Source organism: Phyllopteryx taeniolatus, chromosome 20, assembly GCF_024500385.1.
Source record: "Phyllopteryx taeniolatus isolate TA_2022b chromosome 20, UOR_Ptae_1.2, whole genome shotgun sequence".
Taxonomy (NCBI): Eukaryota; Metazoa; Chordata; class Actinopteri; order Syngnathiformes; family Syngnathidae; genus Phyllopteryx; species Phyllopteryx taeniolatus.
In genome coordinates this window covers 9821733-9843969 of record NC_084521.1, presented here as the reverse complement: position 1 = coordinate 9843969, position 22237 = coordinate 9821733, and the positions used below count along the sequence as shown (strand labels likewise).

The 22237-nt window shown below is 38.3% G+C and overlaps 2 protein-coding genes across 4 annotated transcripts; both read right to left on the bottom strand.

Annotated features, from left to right (window-relative positions):
• Positions 1–15: 15 nt before the first annotated feature.
• LOC133469885 (copine-3-like) lies at positions 16–10187 on the bottom strand. Of its 2 annotated transcripts, none has more exons than XM_061757445.1 (16): positions 10066–10187; positions 8441–8626; positions 7523–7705; positions 7318–7392; positions 7165–7236; positions 6817–6897; positions 6623–6712; positions 4948–5046; positions 4415–4501; positions 3686–3745; positions 3455–3588; positions 3053–3107; positions 2892–2943; positions 1852–1985; positions 1487–1723; positions 16–1390 (listed from the first exon to the last, which is right to left on the bottom strand). In XM_061757445.1, exons 2-16 carry the CDS (start codon positions 8597–8599, stop codon positions 1265–1267), a joined length of 1644 nt encoding a protein of 547 aa, XP_061613429.1. In that variant the 5' UTR covers positions 8600–8626; positions 10066–10187; the 3' UTR covers positions 16–1264. The 2 variants fall into 2 exon arrangements, with proteins under 2 accessions (XP_061613429.1, XP_061613428.1); XM_061757444.1 differs by lacking the exon at positions 10066–10187 and adding an exon at positions 9788–9908.
• Positions 10188–11102: 915 nt separating this feature from the next.
• Positions 11103–20726, bottom strand: LOC133470568 (copine-3-like). 2 transcript variants are annotated; one of them, XM_061759063.1, is made up of 16 exons: positions 20605–20726; positions 19258–19430; positions 18363–18542; positions 18207–18281; positions 17487–17558; positions 17336–17413; positions 17158–17247; positions 15396–15494; positions 15194–15277; positions 15023–15082; positions 13876–14009; positions 13315–13369; positions 12796–12847; positions 12584–12717; positions 11684–11917; positions 11103–11369 (listed from the first exon to the last, which is right to left on the bottom strand). In XM_061759063.1, exons 2-16 carry the CDS (start codon positions 19411–19413, stop codon positions 11262–11264), a joined length of 1611 nt encoding a protein of 536 aa, XP_061615047.1. In that variant the 5' UTR covers positions 19414–19430; positions 20605–20726; the 3' UTR covers positions 11103–11261. The 2 variants fall into 2 exon arrangements, with proteins under 2 accessions (XP_061615047.1, XP_061615048.1); XM_061759064.1 differs by having other exon boundaries at positions 20516–20652.
• Positions 20727–22237: the final 1511 nt, after the last annotated feature.

The following is a 22237-nucleotide window of genomic DNA, read 5'->3' as shown; positions in this document are numbered from 1 at the left end:
TAGTGAGGGGCATCATTTGGGTTAATGACACTTTTTATATACTCAGGATACAGGGGGATGTCAGTTGCCAAGTTTGACAGCTCACATTACATGGAAAAATACAAAATTACAAATGATTTATAAATTAACAAATGAATAGAATGTGTTAAATTTTCTTTCTTAACATTCACAAAGAACTCTTACCTTCAGAAGCAGTGGTGTATAAGAAATGCCAACTCTGCAATGTAAAATTACTTCAGTACATTATGGTGCATAAACAATTCTTACAATAAGACTAGAAATAAAGTCAGAATACTGGCTTGTCCCTGCTGGCATTATACATAACATGACAATGTTTAGTGATCCTGCACTTTTGCTGTATAAACAGCATGTCCACATCAGTTGTTGCGAGAGGCAGGGGCAGCAAATCATTCGAAATCACATGGATCTTTTATGGGATTATTGAAATGAAGTACACTTGTATCAGAACTAAAAAATATGTATAGTTGGAATCATCAATTCAGACTAAATTGCTTTCTGTTTGTATCTAAACAGAAACAGAGAGATGATTTGAATAAAACCAACTGTGGTATTAGCGCAAACTGCAGTGTTGTAGTTTTTAGTCATATCCCCAAACATGAAACATCCAGTAACTTGTCTCATGCAAACAGTAGTGAGGTAACCTGGATTTGCAAGAATACCAACCCAACATGTCATATTTGTCTGGGGGAGAGGAAAAAAAGCTATTGTGCTTAGTTATCCAAGCAGAAACACAAAGTTGATAAGACATTTTGTTGCCTTTGATTTATGTGATGAATGATTACATCTATGAAATGGTGTTATCATCATCCTAATAAGTGTTATGTTACTTCTTTAATTGTTGCATATTTAGAATTTGTTACCAGATTAGTTTCGTTATTAGTTATAAAGACTAGGCCATCCATTCTTTTTGAAATATGTCTGTTTGCATTAAAGACCATATTTCCAGTGGATATTTTCAACATGAAAACATGGGGGGGTTCTAATTGATTCTGTATGGAGTGGAAACAGGCAGCTGATAGAGTAGAAGACAATTGCTGACATAATGACCCATACTTTACAAAATATAGGAGGTAGATATTTTGAAGTGGGTAGGCACATGGCTACTACGATATTTTGTTTATCAAGAAAATATCACTCAATTGACACTTAATATCAAAGACAGGATATTTGTTTTGTTAAATACAAGACATAGTGGTTTAACAGAGCAGGGAACCTCATTAGTGGTATAATTCTGCGCCAATAGTTATGTTCGATTACAATTCGAAGGACTGGGGTCACTGGGGGGCTTCAGGTCAAATAAATTGAAGAATGAGGCCACTTGGTCAGGTAACTCAGCCAGTACGCTTTGGGCAAGGGCAGCAGCGCCTGCCTGAAATGAAAAGTAGAACATTCACATATTTGGCAATGTAAAAAGACAGCGAGAACAAAATATGGTGAAGTATTATTGAAGTTATGTAGAACTTACATTTTTGAACTGTCTGAATGGAACAAACTGGACAATATCTCTCATGGCAGTTTCGCCTGCAGCTGAGCGCAAAAGTCCGTCATCTCCATCCAAGAACTCCATGGCGCTGAAGTCTGCCCTGCCCACTCCCACGATAATGATGGACATGGGCAGACGCGAGGCTTTGACGATGGCATCGCGAGTCTGATCCATGTCCGTGATCACGCCGTCAGTGATGATGAGCAGCACAACGTATTGCTGTGAATCATTTCCATAACGGAATGAGTAAAATGTGATTAAAGATTAAAGACAGAGCAAACGCCATGTTGTCTTTCTCAACTGCTTTATGCTAAAATTAAGACCGATTAAATTGATTTGACACTCACAGAGGCAGTTTGCTGCTGTAAAGCCTGGCTGCCAAAACGAGCAACGTGGTTGATGACTGGAGAGAAGTTTGTAGGGCCGTAGAGCTTCACCTGCGGCAAACACTGCTGGTAGGCTTGGACAACACCTTCAATACCTTAAAACACAGAACAGTACATCACAAGTTTGTAGGCCCTAGACTCTACATGAAAGATCACGTTGACGTACCACCGGTTTGCCAACACCATGGTTTGAACGTGTACACACCTGTTTGTATGGGCCTTATTCTTGTGCCCGGTTCTATGCAATATTCTTAAAATACAGGTAACAGTTGTGCTATTTCTCATGATAGTAAAACATCAGATCCCTTTTGATGTACAGTAATAGGAAGCCAACATTGCATTAGATTGTGGTTTGCACACACGTTTCCTCATGTACATCAAGTGTGACAAAATACACAATGTATGTTTGCGCAGGCGTTTTTTTTTTTTTTTTGTATTTTCCAGGTGGGCAACGTTAGCACGACTGCCTCACAGTTCCGAGGACCGGGGTTCAAATCCCGGCCGTCTGTATGGAGTTTGCATGTTCTCCCCGTGCCTGCGTGGGTTTTCTCCGGGTACTCCAGTTTCCTCCCACATCCCAAATACATGCGTGGTAGGTTGATTGAAGACTCTAAATTGGCCGTAGGGGTGAATGTGAGTGCGAAGGTTGTTTGTTTATATGTGCCCTGCGATTGACTGGCGACCAGTTCAGGGTGTACCCGCCTCTTGCCCGAAGTTAGCTGGGACAGGCTGCAGCACGCCCACGACCCTAGTGAGGATAAGAGGTACAGAAAAGGGATGGATGGATTTTCCAGATGGCAGGAATCCAAGAATAAAATAAGACTCCATCAGTCATGCCTGTACTGGTTGTCAAAGGTGTTACGATTCGTACCTGATACAATGTGCCCAACTAATGTTTCTTCTTTCTTGTATGTTTAACAGTCTTGTATTCAAGGCATTGATGATTGTTACGATATTTTCTGTGTTGATGTGTTAATCTATTAGCTTTAGATTTTCATTACCTTCACAAAATGGATTTGAAGGGTTGAAGTTGACGGCAAACTCATGGCTGACCTGGAAAAAAAAAAAAACGACAACAACTGAACAACAATTAATCTGATTCAATCCAATAGAAATGACTCAAATGAGTGTGATGTCTGCTAAAAGCAAGAACCAAAATCACCTGCCATGTAGGAGGGATCTGAGCGCCGAACCCCAAAACAGGGAACATCTTATCGCTTCACAAAAAAAAAAAAATAATAAAATCAAAGGATTAGTTTAGTGATTTACAAAAGATTATAAATGGTTACACAACTAAGATCCCCCATGTCTCAAAATCCAATGAAGTCATCCATAACTGACTTCGGTCAAAAAGCAGACGACAACCTGGACTGTGGTCGCCAGGCAATCAGAGGGAACATATAGAAACAGAAAACCAATTTACACTCCCATTCACACCGTGACTGAGTGGGATTTGAACCAATGCTTCATGCACAGAATTCTACATTAATAACTGTTTTATTCCAAAAGTTGTTCTTCCCAGTGTGTACGTACATTACAAGGACTCTTAGACATCCTCCTTTACCTGTCATAGTCTTGGATGATATTACCCACTGCCGTGATAGCCGAAAGGTAGTCATTATAGCCGTAAGGGTGGATGTAATGGAGGGACTGTGGAGACTTGGGATCCCCATTGGACCCTGTGAAGTCAATGGCGATCTGGCATAAATAGATAGATAGAGGAGATTATAAATATATTACTGGAGATGAATTATGTGTTGAAAAAAATAAAAATAAATTGCAAATCTTTACTCACCGTGAAGTTTATCTGACAGCCACCAAATATGTAATCAAGGAAAGTATACTCCTTCACAATCTGCAAAGAATATTTGTGACAGAAAATAATGAGTTGTGCATCAAAAATTTACAAATACACTACATGCTTGTTCATCAATTATATGAAAATTGGTCCAAACAGAAACTATTTTAATATTTTTTATTTCCTTGGAGAAAAAGTTTAAAAAGGTGGTGTGTAAATAATTTAAATAGCCAGCTAACAGTGTTTCCCAACCTTTATAGTCAAGGCACATATTTCACAATGGAAAAATCCCACAGCAAACCACCAAACAAAAATATCACAAAATGTATATATGATGAAAAAATGATGACCTCTTCTAAAAGTACAAATTTCTTTACGGTTTAGTAAGTCCGTAGTGTGAATGAAATGTGGCTACACAGGTTCCTTATATGCTATGCCTTCTGTCATCTCGTGGAATTTGTCACTTCTGCTGCCGTCGACAGATGAACAAAGATACTTTATTTGTAGTCAGTCATAATTTTCAGATCAGTTAAGTACAATTGGGTAATTTCACGCAGCACACCGAATGATCTCTCACGACACACTATTCTGTACTTTGGTTGGGAACCACTGCTCTAACAGATAAAAAAAAAAAAAAATATATATATATATATATATATATATATATAGCAAATTAAGGAGATAATTATTACACGTAGGTCAGAAAGAACAAACAACATTGAGTACCTTGCATTGCTTAATGACTATAATACCAGAGTTTTTGTAGCCTTTCTTGTTCTGCTTCTTCTTCCTGTCGATGCATTCAAACTCACCCTGAGGACGGAAAATAAATACAAATGTCCAGTTCAAATCCACTTCTAATTTATTTAACACAAAACTGGGTCCTATATCTGTCTAAATTGTCTATATCATGGGTGTACAAATTTTATTTTCTTCTCCAAGGGGCACACATACAGCAAAAGCAGAGGATGCAGCGGCCAATTGGACATTCTTCTAATTTATTTATTAACATGTTCAAACCAGTCAAAACGTTAAAACCAGTCAATCAGTTCAGGTAAAGATATGCTCAGCAATTCTAAAAAAAAAATTTGAAATATGATTTATTAAAATATATGTATTTTTTAATATACCACAGGCTGATAAAGATGGGCGCCAGGCCGCAAATGTCCCCCTGGTTTTAATTTAGACACCCAGGGGCAAACATTCAGGTAAACTACCGGTAATAAGCTAATCATGTAGCAAGTGAGGGAAAAACTTACCGCATATGTTTGCAAAGCCTGCTGTATTTGGCTAAGTGTAGTCTGCAAGGATCCAATGAAGCTATGTGAGCCACTGCTGCTATAGTGGTAACAATCAACCTGGAAAGAGAGTGTGACAATCAGGAAGAGGTCAGTAAAAGACATCAATTTCCACTAGGTCAAAAAAGATTATTATTATTTTTTTTTTTTTAAAGACAGTAGTCAGCATATTACCAATTGAAACAGGTGAGACAAAAAGATTATGACATGCTCTGATCTGTTATAACACAACTAACTCCTAAAATGCTCAAAATTAGCACACAGTAGCCAGATATCCTCTGTATCACCAGAGTTGAAAACATTGGAAAGAGTGGCATGAAGAGTTTCAAGAAACCCTATGCCAGTCATAGAACACACAAATAGTCAACAAAGCAATTTAAAATGAAAACATCTACATTGAGGTTAACTATATTTATAAAAAGAAAAAAAAATAATAATAATACACTAACCCCTGGAAATGGGATGGAATGCCAATGTCCTTAACTACTATTTTGAACGTCGCCTTTAAATCAAAGAACAAATGTGCATAGTTATAAATGCAAGATCGTTCTCAAAACTCGATCCAGATACAAAATACCATATTTGCTAGTGGATATTACTCAACTTCAGACAAGACCAGGGACCTCATTTGTCAAAGAGCGCATAGAGCAGGTTCAAAGTTCGTTCATAGACAAAATTAAGTGTGTCTGTTAAATAAAAAATAAAAAATCTGTAAATATAAAACATGTGGGCACCCGAACCAAGAATATGTCACGACGTGGCACACTCAGTTACTGCTGTAATTACTGTTTTTCATTGTTTTGTATTTATGGATGAGAAGTATTTTTCATACAATATTTTTAGTGTAATTATGACTTTACTGCATTAGCATAGGTTACAGATTACAGCGCTTTCTGACTGTCCCCCTGTACACCACCTAATGAATAACATTGTGTAATAATCAATTTGAGCTCATTTTTATCTCATCACACGAATTTCCTTTGGAAATTTGGAAACAAGCCTGCTTTTCCCCAACATTGTTATTTTAAAACCCAAAATCCTGAGAGCAAAGCAATACCAAGGACACAAGATTGTTGGTCCGGTTCTTTTAGTAGATACTGCAATATATTTTCTTTCAAGATATTTTCTTTAGACAAAGATGTATATGTGATGATTTATGCATATCATACAACAGACAATGGATCCTTCACACAAGACCACACATGAAAGGGTACAGCAAAACTCACTTGCCATGTTGGCTGGAAATAACCTCTTCCTGCCAAGTGTGCTTTAACAGGGTTAGAGAGCGACAGCAAACATAAAACACAAACATAAACTGAAGCTATAGTATTTCTTTTTTATAGTCAAAATTACCAAACCCGAAGAAATGTATCGGGAGCAATTGTCAAATATATATTTACATTTTTTGGGGCCAGTGAATTAGTTTTAAAAGTATTCATAAAACCTGAGGTCAAATACATTTGGTTTACTTGGTATAGTATCTATTTGGATACCTTCTCTGTGTCAAAAATAAAAAACGACTTTACCTACAACAGAAACATACATTATTAATATATCGCTGATGGTGGTAATCAACAATATGCAATTTTATCAATATATAATACATTATAAATATATAATATATAATTATCAATACCTTTATAGATTTCTCCACATCACCGCCACAGAGTGCCTGAATTGGGATTTGGAAAGGTCTCCATGCAGGGTTCAGATTGTATTTTACCACCTGCAAAACCACAAAAAGTAACATCCATCAGTCAAACACTCAAAAAAATCAATGTTCCAAAAACAACACACTCCAACTGCCAATGTCTTTGCCCAATTCTGTACCTCTGTCCTGTGAGCTAACAGCCATCCTGTTTCCGTCTCTTTGTAGAATTCCAAGAACGGGTCCGACTTGCTAAAAAAACTCTGAAACAAAAACATGAAAGGCTTGTTAAACCTCGCAGTTCTGGAAGTTTTAAATCATGATGCACAATTTGCTACACAAATGTTACAAATGATAAACATGGACATTTTGGGTAAGCCTTTTTGCTCAAATGTTTTGAATCCTTGGTAAAAACCCAAACTTATTATACACTCGTCCTTGGGTGCAACATCAATTTAAGGATGCTATACATATTCATATGTAAACATTTGTGAATATTCCTTCAATATCCCTTCAACAAACATTAATACCTTCTTGTCCAGTTGTCTAGCTGCAACTTCAAGTCGCACCACCCTGTTGTCTGTTCTTTCTTCTGCACGTATCTATCAAATATGAAAAGAGCATCGTGTTGACTGAAATTATCTTCAAAATATAACACGAGCTCTCAGAATCTGAATAATCACAGTAATGGTTCCAGCTCCTGCAGGCCTCTTGTCCTTCATGACAAGTGTTTTTTTTAGATTCCTCGAAGACACAACCTGGACAGGAAAAAAACACTCACTACATAAACTCCTAAAAAGTACTGCAGCACTATAGTTTTTTTTTTTTTTTTAATGTATTGCCATAATAGACAGAAAAAGGACTTGTAAAGCAGAAAGCGTTATATACCTGTCCCAATGTACATTCCAGTTCTCCCAAGAAGTCAGCGTTTAGCAGACTGCTGCTGACATTGTCGTCAATGTCGTACACTTCAAACCTCAACTTCTGGACCGTCTCAAAGTGGTAGTCAATGACAAATGTCTTGGAAAAATTGGGATTGAGGCAGTTCATGATTTTCTCTGTGCGACCAACCTACAACAAAAACAGATCTCAAACCTCTTTTTGTATTGTATATAGTTTGAAGCATATCATATACGTTATCAAATCGATAAGAACACAAAGAAGAATGACCTCCTTTCAGATAAGTTCCTAAACAGATACCAAACTGGGAACATTCAGGAGTAAAAACAATAGAGGAATAAATATTAATATATGTTGATTTGAGTCAAAAGAGGGAAGTCAAGTTGTGTTTTTACTTACTTCCATTCCAACTGCAATTTTATGAATAGACAACAAAATGATACATGATTAATGATAGAACTTCATAATTGTTATCAGATTTTATCAATCCATCGTGGCCATGTGTTGCTAGGCAGAGTGCAATCATCCCCACCTCAATATCAAACGACAATTTAGAGTCTTCAGTTAATCTAACATGCATGTTTTTCAAATATGCAAGGAAGTCAGAGCCTGGATTCAAAGCCCCAACCTCAAAACTGTGAGGAGGACCACTCCCCCAAAGTGCTGCTCAGTACACTCAGGGCTCGAAGTTTATCGAGTCCCGATTGCTACTACTTCGAGCCCTGACACTGTTCAAATTAAATCAATTTGACAGTGTATGAGCGTGTATCGAAGTTATGGTAAAAGCAGCTGATTGGATAGAGCAAAACCGCAGGTATGCAAAAATTAAAAATAAAATAAATAAATAAAAAGTTCAGTGAGGGGAAATGGTACAATAACCAGAAAAGAACGAATTCGTGCACTGACCTCCACCCAGGTGGTTCCAGATGTGCTCATGTACATCACACACTGCGGGTCAGACTTTGAAAAGTAGTCCATGTCCATCAGATTCTCACAGGAGACACTCAGGGCCACCCTGGTCACACAGTCAGTCACCCCAGAACGGGGGGTTCCATCTCCCGCCATCCCAGCAAAAAATCACCTACGCAAGACCTGTCAGATATAAACAATGATCAGAACAGCACACTAAAATAATGGAAGACCTTCAACTCTTGAGTGTGAGCTGTTAAGCGGAGGCCTGATGATTGACATCAGCAAAGATGAAAGCGTAAAGTAACATTCAAGCTCGAAGGTGGCTCAAGTTAGTGAGCCTGCGTGTTGAGTGCTTGGGCGTCAGCTGTAGCCGATAGACGCTCCTGAATGTGCATTCTGTTGCCGCTCGTGGTAATAAAGTGACCTAAGTACATCAGCGACTGTGTTGTCATTGTATTTATTTATTTATTTTATTTTTTATGTGCAATTCAAGACTCAGGCTTTTGTTTTTGAACCGTTGAACATATTCCAAGGGCATTAGTATGTTGCAGGTATGTGCTGAGTGATGTAGCATGGGGAGGGGGGGCAGTTTTAGTTGTCGTATCATCTTATTACAATTAGGCCTTATGCCTACTTCATTATTGTATATAAATGTAATACAAATGTGTTTATTTTACTTTTGTGTACGTGGGGGGGGGATACCTTGCCTCTCACCTGGCTACACTGAGATCTCAGTGCCTAAGTTAAGACCTTAAAACTGGTCTAAGCTGTTAAATGTGGTCACATTAAATGTTTTTGTGTGGCCAACTGTATATGCTACTCACGAAATGGCGTTCCATGTCTCCACGCCATAGTAGTAGCAAAGGCAATGCGTGGGATCGTTAAAATAGCAAACGTTATTGTTATTTGTTATGATATTATGTGAATTGAGTCACCGTCTAATTGCCCAAAGCGGTCCCAATGCAAGAAGTCTATTCGATAAAAGCTGAATGCTGTAAAATAAACAACGATGGGTTCTGTAAACGGGCTCCTCCAAAGTTCAACTTCAATTATGTGTATCTGTGTCATACTTTATTGGTAGCAGTATTTAACTCGGGTCCAGTTTAGTTTCAGCACCTTTTGTAACGGAATACGATGCTAGGCAGCCTGACGGAAGAAACAAAAATACAATCAAATAAAATACTGATCAGTTAAGTTCCGCTAATTTGAACACATTCTCGACAGCCACGGTTACGCCGTACACACCGGTAGCAATACGGTACGGTAATACCCAGAGTAGTATTGTTGCAGCGAAAAATATAATTTATCGAACATTCATGTTGTTTTTTGCCTTTAACTCACCGTCGCAGCGCCGCAGCGGAGGGAAGTCTAATATGTCTCGTGGGCGGTGCCCCGTACGCTCGTTTTTACACACAGGGTCACCCGTTTTACTCCACACGAGCAGAATCACTCTCGAATCCACGAGGATTTTATTTTATTTTTTAACGCGAGTACGTAAAAAGTCTATTGAGCTAAAACACAACAGTAACTGTTACTCATCTTTTACTATGAAAGGTGGGAGTAGGTCAAATATGTGCAAATAAGTCACAAGTCTCACATACGTCGCCTTGAAGTCTTACCTTCAGGTTTCAAGCAAGTCCCTGTTACTGTGGGAAGAAATCAAGCAGGTCATTATGGGTTAAGCAAATGAAAAGTCATGCAGCTCTGTTGCAACATAAGTTCGCACATTAGCCACTTTGCGCTCAGTAGCTATTGCTGTACTTGACTCATTGTAATGTCTATTATTACATCCCTGTTCAAATGTCAGGTTTGTGTGACATTAAAAATGAGACCAAGATCATTCCTTTCAAAAACGTTTTCCACCATTAACTTCATTTATAAGCTGTCCAACTTCAAAAAGGAGAAATTTTTTGAATAGATAAAGAACAAATTGATATAATGGGGTTGCACCACTGTGCACACACTCTCATAACTGGGTTTGTGGCTGTGTTCAGAATGAACCATTCAAACTCATGTTAAATCACAGTCAGCACATGAGTTAAAGGGCCTCTGATCAACCCCAAATAAATCTCAGATGTTCTAGTAGGCTTGTCCTGACCATAATAAAATCTCCCAAACACATGCACAAAAAATGTAATCGTCAGATTAAACCAAGCTTGAACTTTTTGACTATAATTCCAAAAGGTATGTTTGGCACAAACAACAGTGCTCATCACAAAAAGAACACCATGACAACAGTGAAGCATTTTAAAGGAAGGAAGGAATTATAAACACTCTGAAATCTTCAGGCTTGTGCCACTAAGCAAAAAATAAAAAATAAAAATTTGCAATTGATGTCCCACCATTGTGGGAGTATTTCGTAGTGTGATATGCCATAGAAAACATTTATTCTGAAATGAAACTCAAGGTTTTCGAACAAATCTGGTGGGGTTTAGTTGTTTATGTTGAGGACTGTATTTTATCTTGATATAATAACAAAAAGCACATTTTTATGTTAGGGTTTTATTTATTTTAATATTGTGATGGTGAAAGTGACTTTTCTTTGTTTTATCGACAACATTATGTCACATAAATATAAATACATTTGGTTAATAATTTAACTTACCTCTACTTCACATGCAACAACACAGCACTAATGTCTAATGAAAAACATATCTCCAGTGAGAAGTTTGTTTTTATTAAAAACAAATGAATTCTTTGAAACAACAAAGTAGCGACAATAGGCTAAAATGGACACAAGGTTGATGGAGATGCAGATGAATAATTTTATACTAGGCATTTGGGCTCATTTTCGGCCAGCATTCTCAGATCACCTTTACTGGCCGTATACATTCGGAGGTTTCAACTTGTAAGAATTAAAGAAGGATGGCACTTGCTCAGGCAGCTCTGCCAGGACACTGTGTGTAAGCCCCACACTGTTTCCCTGCAATGACAAATTACAAAAATAATAGCAACATTGAATGATTATTTAGACCATCAATGGATATGGGTGTCAGTTGGGTTACACTGAACAAACTCAAGCCTCAATTGCAGTGGACCCTCAAAGGTCAATCACAATCCCTTAGGGGACGCTACTTGGAAACAATTTACCTTAAGAAATAATAATCTGTTCCTGGGAACAACTGTTAAATAAACACATTTACATAACTACAACATGTATTAACTGGACAGACGATGTTTTAACAATTTAACATTCATGTATGATGATGCTGGAGTGTTATGCGGGTTGCTACTTACATGGAAATGTCTGAAAGGCACAAATTGGACTATGTCCCGTGCAGCGGCTTCACCGCTGGGCGAAAGCAGCGGTTTGTCATCACTGTCCAGGAACTCCATTTCGCTGAAGTCTGCGCCACCAACACCCACTATGATGATTGACATAGGCAGGCGAGAGGCCTCGACGATAGCCGTGCGTGTCAAGTCCATGTCTGTGATCACGCCATCTGTGATGATGAGCAGCACAAAGTATTGCTGCAAGCAGAGAGTGGAAAACAAAAACATTTCAGACTACCAGTGATAGAACATTGTTAAACACTGCTAACATGAATGTTGGTCCTGCTCAGGGGAAAGCATGCATATCCAAAATATATCAATGTTCTTTGTTTCCACGTAAAAGAAAATAAATAGAGAGAGAGATCTAATGTTTCAGTGATTGTGTGGTGCAAGGTTGTACAAAACCTTTTTTATCAGTTTGCCCAAAAAGTTGCAACAAAAAGTTAAAATGTTGAAAGATAGCACACTTTATTTGAAACGATAAATAAAAAATTTATTTTTATAAGTTTCAATTTGAATGAGACGAGATATCAGGTTTTTTTTCTATTTTTGAAAAGTTGAACGTTTCAAGACATCTCACACTAATACTAATTGTTTTTCTCTGACTAATAGCACCAAATTGAGATTTACAGTTTTGCAACTTAGCATATGTTGACCTATAGCATATTGAATTGTTTTCAGCATATTTCGTACAGTTACCACAAGATGACGTGGTCCCCCTGGGAAATCCATCAGGGAGATCCGTGGTGATCCCACTTAGAAACAATGTATAGTAATGGGAGTGTGAACAGTTGTCTGTCTCTATATATGCCTTAGTTTTCAATTGACTGTTTGAACACTTTCTTATAAAGGAACTATACTTACTGCAGCTTTATTCTGGTAGAGACCTTGTCTGGCGAAGCAGGCTACATGGTTGATAATTGGGGAGAAGTTGGTTGGACCCCAGAGCTTCAGTTGGGGCAGACACTGCTGATAGGCACACACCACACCTTCAATGCCTGCAATCAAATGCACTCACCACTAGGAACAGCACCAAGGTAGATTAATATTTTTTAAAAGCAACGGGTTTTTCTTACCATCACAGAATGGATTTGATGGATTAAAGTTGATAGGGAAATCATGGGAAACCTGTGTGCATAAAACAATTAGCTAAATAAGTTTGTTACAGCACATCTAGGTTAAAAACACAAACTATTCATATGGAGAACCAACATCAAATTTTCACTCTCATGGCTTACAGACATAACCAAAACTGCACCCATAACCATGAATACCTCTCAGGTTCTCACTAGGCTGTCCACTCAGATGCTAAAACAACAACCAAAACTCCCAAATACATCTATGAGAACAATTTAGCTTACCATGTAATGCAAGATGAATTTTGGAATTCCAACATTGTATTTAAAACCCCAATCATTTACCTGATTGTAATGTATTATTGTTTTGGCTCATAACATCTCACAATACGAGTGAAATGTTAATATACTCAAATTTGGGATGCATGAAATGGATCTCTCATGTAAATACACATTTTGTTTTTACAGATATTTTAGCCTGGATATATCACCGTGTCTTCCTGGATAATTTTTCAATACCTTCCAAGCTGGTGGAATCTGGGCTCCAAACCCAAAAACTGGAAACTTCTTGTTACTAAAGAGATATGGATACAAAAAGAATAAATGAAGATAAACAACAATATTCATTCAACAGGGAAAATAACAGAATAAAGAATGTGTGAGCTCTTCCGGGTGTTTACACTCACTTGGCTCTGTTTCTACATTGCCAAAGGTATTGGCGGTGGTGCTGCTTTTGTGTTACACTACCTTTGCTGCATCAGTTTTCATGTTTGAAATTAAACATTGTATAATGAGAAGATTTTATTACTTTCTTTATCATTACCCAAATACCAAAAACCTTCGGAAGGGTCAACGTTATAATTATTGACATCTTGTATAAATTGGGAATAATTTTCCAACAAATGTCTTTAAAATGTAGATCATGCTCATTGGCATTTTTTCCATTCTATATAAAACAAGCAATTTTTTAAAATGCTGAAGCAGCAAAGGTAATGAAACAATATTTTAGTCACTACTAAAACTACAAGAGTAAGGCTTCACTGGTGTTGGAAATATACAATAGAGCAGAGTTCAGTGTACCTGTCATAGTCCTGGATGACACTGCCCACTGCCCAGATTGCTGACAGGTATTCATTATAGCCCTCAGGGTTGATATAGTGGAGGGAATTGGGTGATTTGGGATCGCCATTAGAACCAGTGAAGTCAATGGCAATCTGGACCAAGTACCCAAAACAAGAAGGTTCAAGACATTCAGTGAGAGAGTTGTAAATATATTTAACATAATATCTTTCACATTTTGCTGCCAAGGACACTATAAGTCTTGGGAAACACATCTTTATCAATTAAAATAATTGATCAGTTACCCCTGAATTGTAACTTTTGTGTTCCATAATGACTGTGCCCCAGTGCACAATGCAAGGTCCATAAATGCATGGTTGGAAGACTTTGTTCTGGAAAATTTTGACTTACTGAACCCTGAACTCAAGCATAACAAACATCTTTGGGATGAACGACAACAAGGCAACAGATAGTGAGCCAGTCCCCCCCATCTACATTGTTATACAGTAGCTGCAAGGGGGCCTACTTCAATTAAAATGAATTCAAATTTTTACACTATTGTCTGCAGCCAGGTCAAATGAGAATCTTATCTCAAGTATCTTACCTGGATAAATAAAGTTAAATAAATTAAAAAGTATATCCATCCATCCATTTTCTGAGCTGCTTCTCCTCACTCGGGTCGCGGGCGTGCTGGAGCCTATCCCAGCTATCATCGGGAAGGAGGCGGGGTACACCTTGAACGGTTTGCCAGCCAATCGCAGGGCACATAAAAAAAAAAAAAAAACACCATTCGCACTCACATTCACACCTACGGGCAATTTAGAGTTGTCAATTAACCTACCACGCATGTTTTTGGGATGTGGGAGGAAACCAGAGTGCCCGGAGAAAACCCACGCAGGCATGGGGAGAACATGCAAACTCCACACAGGCGGGGCCGGCTTTTGAACCCCGGTCCTCAGAACTGTGAGGCAGACGCTCTAACCAGTCGGTCACCGTGCCACCTAAAAAAAAGTATATGTACTATATATTCTTAAATTTTCAGTTCCTGGAGGTTTAAAGCACAGGTGTCCAATACTTCTGACCATAAAATGTACCTTTTTAAATTAGGTAATGGAATAGAAATTCTTATTGGTGAAAATGTACATTTTTTGTTAATTGTGGAGCTCACAGTGAAGTTAAGTTGGCAGCCTCCCATGATGTAATCCAGGAAGGTGTATTCCTTCTCGACCTGGAGGGAGTTAACATAAGTGCATAAATCTTATTATTGTATTATAATGCAGTTGAATTCAGTAAGAACATGAAGTATGCTGCACTTGTCAAAGGTTAGCACATCACATACCTGACAGCTCTTAATATAAATGACCCCAGAGTTTTTATAGTCTTTCTTCTTCAGCTTTTTTGGGTTAATGCACCCAAACTCAACCTGTTGTGAGGACACGAGTCATATGTATGAAATACAGACTACAATGGAGAAAGGAAAAAAAAAAAAAACAGCAGTCTAGAACAGCATAACAACGTGAAGGAAGGTAAACAGTTCTTACAGGTGAGACGTGTGTTGCAGTTTGCATCTCGGCAAGGGTGGTTTTAAAACTTCCAATGAGACGGTGAGAGCCATTGACATGATGGTCATAACAGTCAACCTGAGCACAAAAACACATTTCTTGAAGCAAAGACCAGTCAGAAAATGTCAAAAGGTTTTGAATTAAAATATAACAGTATGTGTCATGAAACTACTTTTTTTTTTTCATGACATGAAAGCTGACGTTTAATATATTTATGCCAAAAAGCACTTTTTAAATACCATAAAAAAACAAATACATCCCTGAAAGTCACGGAAAAATACAGTAAATAATCAGTTCAACCAGTTAACTGTTCAGAAACATTTTGAACCTTCTTAAGTGAATGATAACCACCATTAATAAATATACTGCAAAAAATATCTATAGAACACATGGCAGATCCAGGTCTCAATAAATTAAATATTCCAGTTGAATCCTTATTGATTGTGGAGTGTATACGGGGTCCTCGGTTTATGAAGAATTTCAGTTCTGTGGTGGTGATGTAACTGACATTTGTATATGTCACAAAATTACTAATGAAGTAGCAAAATCATAGTCACAGTTTAGAAAAGAGATATGAAAAACTCTTCTAGGCCATAAATATACAATAATCCAAAGAAAAACAAAGTATGTCGATAAATGAATGTGTCATATTGTGCAGCATGAAGTAACTACCACTGACCTGAACTGAAAATGATGACAAAACTTGTGTTTGGGGTGGCACCGCCAGAAATTCTCAAAAATGTTTAGCAGTTTTTTATACAATTGCCTTAATAATAAAAATCAAGTGGCGTTCTGAATGATCTGAGGGCTGACTTGGAGCCAGTCACAGGAAGGAGTCATTCCATACCACCAATGACAAAACTACTTTCAACTGTGCATTTCTGTGGATGTGAGTCATTTCAGTGCACTATGACAATAGGTGCTGGCCCCTCCCAGAGCAGTTTTCCAAGTGTGCTATCACAAGTTTTAAATGCAATGCTACGCAGGATGGGCACAAATATCCAATTGCCACCCACTTGGGACAAATTAATTCAAACGAAACATGGCTTTGATGTAGTTGCTGGCTTCCCCAAAATTATCCAAGCTATTATTTAATTTTCTGTAACTCAGCGATATGTTCGTTTGCCTCTACCACTAACACTTGCAATTCCATCGCTTCAAACCTAATTTTGCACCTCAGGTCCTCTCACAAATCTTCCATGACGAAAACCATCAAAGCTCCCTAGAGCGCAAATCCCTCTTTTACACGACATTCCCCACAACTTTTACGCTTGTTGTTAACAGCGTGCGCGAGTGAACGGGAAGTTTAGTGCCCGCTAGCTTAGTAAATCAGTCCCTAAGTGTTCAACTGGTCAAACAGCAGTCAAAAGTCAAACACAAACATTGTAAATGCAATACAAAAACAAAAGGTTGAGGGAAGGAAAAATTAAAAAAGGCAGACCTTAATGTGATGACGCCATGAATTGTGCAAACACACGCACATCTCTTATCCAGCCGGGCTCCAAGTACCCTCTTGTATTAAGTGTGGGAGAGTTGTAAGATGAAGAGAAAATGCAATCACCAGATGACTTATTAGTATCATTAGTAGGTTGCAGTAGCGTGACATTTCAAACAAGCGGAAGCATAAAATTCATACATCACAGCATTCTTCTGGGGTGGTGGATGTAAAAAAAAAAGGGGGCATGTTAATAGGCTTGCAACTAAAACACACATCAAATTTAAATAGAATGAAACATTTAACCTTTATAGTTCTCTCAACATCTCCTCCACAGAGAGATCGCAAAAAGATGCGGAAGGGTCTCCATGTAGGGTTGAGGTTGTTGTGTATAACCTATGTCAAAACGAATCCAAAGACCATATGATATTTCAAAGGAATAAAAAAATGTGTTAGTGCGGTGGGTGGCCTGGGACATGAGTACCTCCGTCCTGTGAGCCAGCTGCCATCCAGTGTCTGTCTGCTTGTAGAACTCCAGAAAAGGGTCGGACCACCAAAAAAACTGAGAAACCAGATCATACAAAAGCCTCGATGCCAGCTTATGCCAAATATATTTTTAAGATGATTCTTGGTACCTTTTTGTCGAGCCTGCGGGCAGACACCTCAAAATTTGCTACCCTGGTGTCTGATATTTCCTCAGCACTTATCTAGAAAAAGAAAAATTGCGAATTAACCAAGTTTTTTTTTAATGCAGTTGTAATGTCCTTGCGAAACTAATGTGTATATAATTGACATAATATCCTTAATATGTCTCTGACTTCCTATTCCACTCAAGAGGCACTACACTACAAGCCCGCTTGTAGTTGGCTGTTCAAATGACATAGTGGGCGTAGCCAGCATATGCTCAATTTTTTAGTGGCTTATGGGACAAAAATGAAAAATGTTTGCCCTTCCAATTTCCCTTTGTTGTTCTTTTTCAAATTCTGCCTACCAACAAAATGTAGGTTGATTGTGAATAGGGAAAGGGGTGGGAATAGAGCACACAATCCAGCTGTGTTAACCAGTAACTAAAAAGAGGGCGAATGGACAAAACTTCAGTATCAATTAATCATTACATTTTAATAATTATGTTTAATGGGATGCGTGTATGACTCTGAACCTACCATAGCTGAAGTCATACCATTGCTCTTTATGCTGCAAACTAGTCAAGAATTAATCAACAGCTCCTCCACTCGTGACAGGGTGACAGCCAACTTGCGCACCACATTTTTAATCCAATGCCCTGGTGTATTATCTGATACAACAGTAAGAAATCCAGTGAACTCATCACTGTTAGGTACACCATAAACACTTACTGTAATTGTACCACGACCTGCAAGTCTTCCATTCGTCAACATTAAAGGTCGAGTCATCTGCTTGTTGGAAACAATCTGGACACAAGAAGAGCAGCAACGAGTAAAGGTCAAAGGTTGGAGGAATTGCATTATTGTCGTTAAATTTAAAAGGCTCACCTGGCCTAGAGTGCATTCAAGCTCCCCGAGAAAATCATCATCTTCCAGGTCATATGTGTTGTTGTCTATGTCATAGACGCAAAACTTGACCCTCTGCACAGTCTCGAAATAATAGTCGATGACAAACTTCTTTGCAAACTTTGGATTCAAGCAGTTTAGGATCATCTCTGTGCGCCCTAACTGATTTACCAACATAAGCAAACATGTTAGACAATGGCTGTCTGATGTGTAAAAAGGAATTGCACACATATACAGTACTCACAAAAAGGTTGGGAATATTCACTATAACCTTTACAAGTAGAATTCATTTGACATTCTATAAACGTTTAAATGTACGTCTAACTGTTTAACATTTCAGTGTTTTTTGAACAACTTTCTGTCCTCTAACAAGGACCTGAACAGCAAAATTCACAACAGGTGTTATTCCATGAATCAACCATTAAATTGAAATTCGAATTGGTATTCAAACGGGCCTCTTTGTTATGCTGCTCACATTTTGACATGAGACCAAGACAACATAAAGCAATTGATCAACAGCGCAAGATGTTCTAAGAGTGAAATGACCGCTGACTTTAGAGTGTCATAGAGTGACATCAGCAGGTTGCAATTCAGATACAGAGGAAGAGTGACAGAAAGCCATGGAAGTGGACATCCATGAAAATTTGTATGGATTAAACACCTGCGGTGAATGTTGTGTTGTGTTATGAACAGCAAGTTGTGCAAAAATTACTGAAACGAACACTTGGACAATTAAAGGTTTAGAGGTCAAATGACATTCACCTGTAAAGGTTATAGTGCGTTTAGGTTCATCCTCAAACTTCACCCAAAAGTCCAATATCCCTAACTTTTTGTAAGTATTGTGGTAGTAATAGTTTTGTGTAGGTACACTTCAAACCTCGTGCCACTGTGAGCCAGAGGCGTTGATATAGAGCGCGCACAGAGGGTCGGACTTCGAGAAGACGTCCATGTCCATGAGGTTCTCGCAGGAGATGGTCAGCTCCACCCTGCTGGGCCAATAGGAGGTCCCAGTCGGGACGCCACCGGAAGCCATGGCAGCTGGTTGATAAACTCAGGAATGCAACACACAAAGTAAGCCATAGAGAGTGACATTTGGAACTACTTATACTGTATTTTTCTTTATACGAGGGGTCCTCGGTTCACAACGAAGTTTCCGTTTCTACGGCTGAATTTGAGTCGGAAAACAGTCCAACAATGGTCTATTATTAATCTAGGCTAATGCAGTAGTGAAGTAAAAATTACAGTAAAAACATTGTAAGCAAAACACTTCTTGGCCATGAATCTAAAACAATCAAATGAGAAACAGTAAGTAGTGGTAACTTATTGTGACATCTTGTGCCGCGTGGCGACATATTCTTAAGCCGCTGTGCAAACTAGTTCATTGTGTACTATTTGTAAACTTCCTAAACCGAGACCGCCTAGATTTCCTGCTTCTTGTCATTTCAGACCTGTAAGATTTCAAAGATATGGAAACCTGTCTGAGCATTTATTCAGTACCCTTTATATCCAGTTTAAGTTTATCCATGTGCTTGTATATACGCTCTTTGTCCTCACTAATAAGACAATTCAGCACACTAGTAGTACAACAGTGTCTTACTAGTAATGTTTTTCCACTACTCCCTTCCAGTGCTGTATGACACTAGTAGAACAATATGTCACTAGTGAGGTAAAAACTGTGGACTACCACATCTGTGCCCTACTAGTAACACAAGTGAAGCACTAGATTTTAACTAGTAACCTTTTATAATGTCACTACTAGTACGCAGTTGTCAACTAGTTCAGTTTTGCCATACAGGAACATGAAAAGGTGTCATACGAGTGAAGACAAAGCGTGTACTAGTACTAATTGAATAAAAGCTTCAACAGCTTTCTCTGAAGCTGAAGGTCCATGAACTAGAACGCAGACGGCGCACTAGTAGAATGACTGTCTCACTTGTAACGTTTTTTTCCACTACTCCCTTACACTACTGTATGAAATGTCTGCATACTAGTAGGACAACTATGCCACAGACTTAAGTATACATTCGGAGTTAAATTAGTCCAGTATCATTATTGCCAACATATATGTCAACTTTAGGGTTAACGTTAAATGGCACTTCGACGAAGACTGCTGAGTAGGTGTGGCCATGTCTCACCAAACCTGTCAAGCCCGCAGTCCCTCGAGTCAGGACATCAACAAATTAGTATCAAGAAGTTCATCGCTTATTTACTGATCTAAAATTACCTGTCGGCTTGTTCAGAAAACTAGTGCCGTCTTAATGCTAACGCTGGGCTCTATCTGACAAGCAACGAGTGGGCGGGACCGTCACTCGGCGCTGTGCATTTAAGATGTTTATTCTCCCATTAAACGTGTAATAATTATGTCAATTAGTGTTGGTGTAGTGTGTATTACTCTCAAGTTTTGTTTGCCAGTGCCACAGTGACAGAACCCACTGAAAATATTCAGTTTGAACTAAGTAACGTCATGACGGAACCAATGGGACTATGTTTCATATCGGTTGGATTTCGGAAGCGCACCACTTCCCCTTGGTGAGTTCACTGACAACACTGATTACGTTAACAACAGTAGTAATTAGGTAAGAAAGAAAGTAGGTACATTTGATTTATATAGCACGTTTCACAAAGGACTCACAAAATGCTTCACATAGTTAAAATACAGTCATACATATATAATAATAATAATTTAACAAGACAATAAAATGACACCAAATCCACCAAGTATGGAGGATCCTAAACACTGAGGGCACTGTGGCCATTAGAATTTTGTACTGAAATCATACATTGAACAAGGGTCAGTAAAGGACAAAAGAACACTAGTGATGTGGCTGAACCTATGGGATCTAGACTATGTAGTCTAGTTAAGATGTGAAGAGGCAAAGGCAGGAATCATCAAATTCTTGTTCAATGAGATCACATGGACCTAAGTTTAGAAATATTTTTGAGGTGGGAAAAATCAGGAATGGGTTTGTTTTAATTTGTTCATCAGATAGGCTGGCCTGATCAAATATGACCCCAAGGCTTTTCTTCCAAGTGGGGCACACATTTTTAGAAAGTGATCCTGAGCAAGTGCCAACTTTAATAGTCAAGATGTCAGGGCAACAATTAAAACGTCTGTTTTCGCCGCATTCAACTGAAGTGAGTTGTGACCCATCCAATCATTAACTGCAGTCAAGCAATCATTTAGTGAACTTCTCATCTGTACTCTCAGGACTAAAAAAAAAATCTGGAAGTCATCTGTCCACAAATGGTATCAGATACCTTTACATTTCCTGATGAGAAAGTCCGTTGCGCACAAAGCGACAGGGCTGAAACGGTTTGAACTGTCGTGCAGTCTGCCGACCGTCTGTCACTGGTTCTTCTGGTATTCCAACTTTATTTTGCCTGTGAAAAGGATCGCAACACTGTAGATGCAATAGTCAATCGTCACTGGTTCTTCTGGTATTCAAAATGTATTTTGCCTCTGAACAGCATTGCAACACTGCAGATGTAATATCAAAAATGCACATGAGCTTTCACAAAAACAAAAGTTTCTGGAAATTCAGAGATTCAAGCAGCACCAGCAAACTGTACCAATAGGGGTGTCCAACTCATTTTTGTGGCAGACCACACTGTACTGTAGTTTCGGTTCCCCTCAGAGGGTTGTTATGCAACCATGTAAATGTTTTATCGCCATAGTATTAGCTTCATAGTATTAAACATACACAACAAATTGATAGAAAACTCATTCTGAAATCAGATGTCAAGAATAGTTTGTTCAACTATAGTTCAAGTTACTGGAAAGAGGGTTTTAATTACAAACAAATGCTTAAAATATGTCAACCCAATTTTTTTTTTAACCTAAGACAATTTGAAATTTT

Coding starts and splice junctions, on each gene's coding strand:
- LOC133469885 (XM_061757445.1), bottom strand. CDS start 8,599: ATGGCGGGAGATGGAACCCCCCGTTCTGGGGTGACTGACTGTGTGACC. Junction 4,502..4,947: donor AGGCTTTGCAAACATATGCG/GTAAGTTTTTCC, acceptor TTCCGTCCTCAG/GGTGAGTTTGAATGCATCGA. Junction 3,746..4,414: donor TAGTCATTAAGCAATGCAAG/GTACTCAATGTT, acceptor TATTCTTTGCAG/ATTGTGAAGGAGTATACTTT.
- LOC133470568 (XM_061759063.1), bottom strand. CDS start 19,413: ATGGCTTCCGGTGGCGTCCCGACTGGGACCTCCTATTGGCCCAGCAGG. Junction 15,495..17,157: donor ATGTTGAGAGAACTATAAAG/GTTAAATGTTTC, acceptor TTTTGTGCTCAG/GTTGACTGTTATGACCATCA. Junction 15,083..15,193: donor TTTATATTAAGAGCTGTCAG/GTATGTGATGTG, acceptor AACTCCCTCCAG/GTCGAGAAGGAATACACCTT.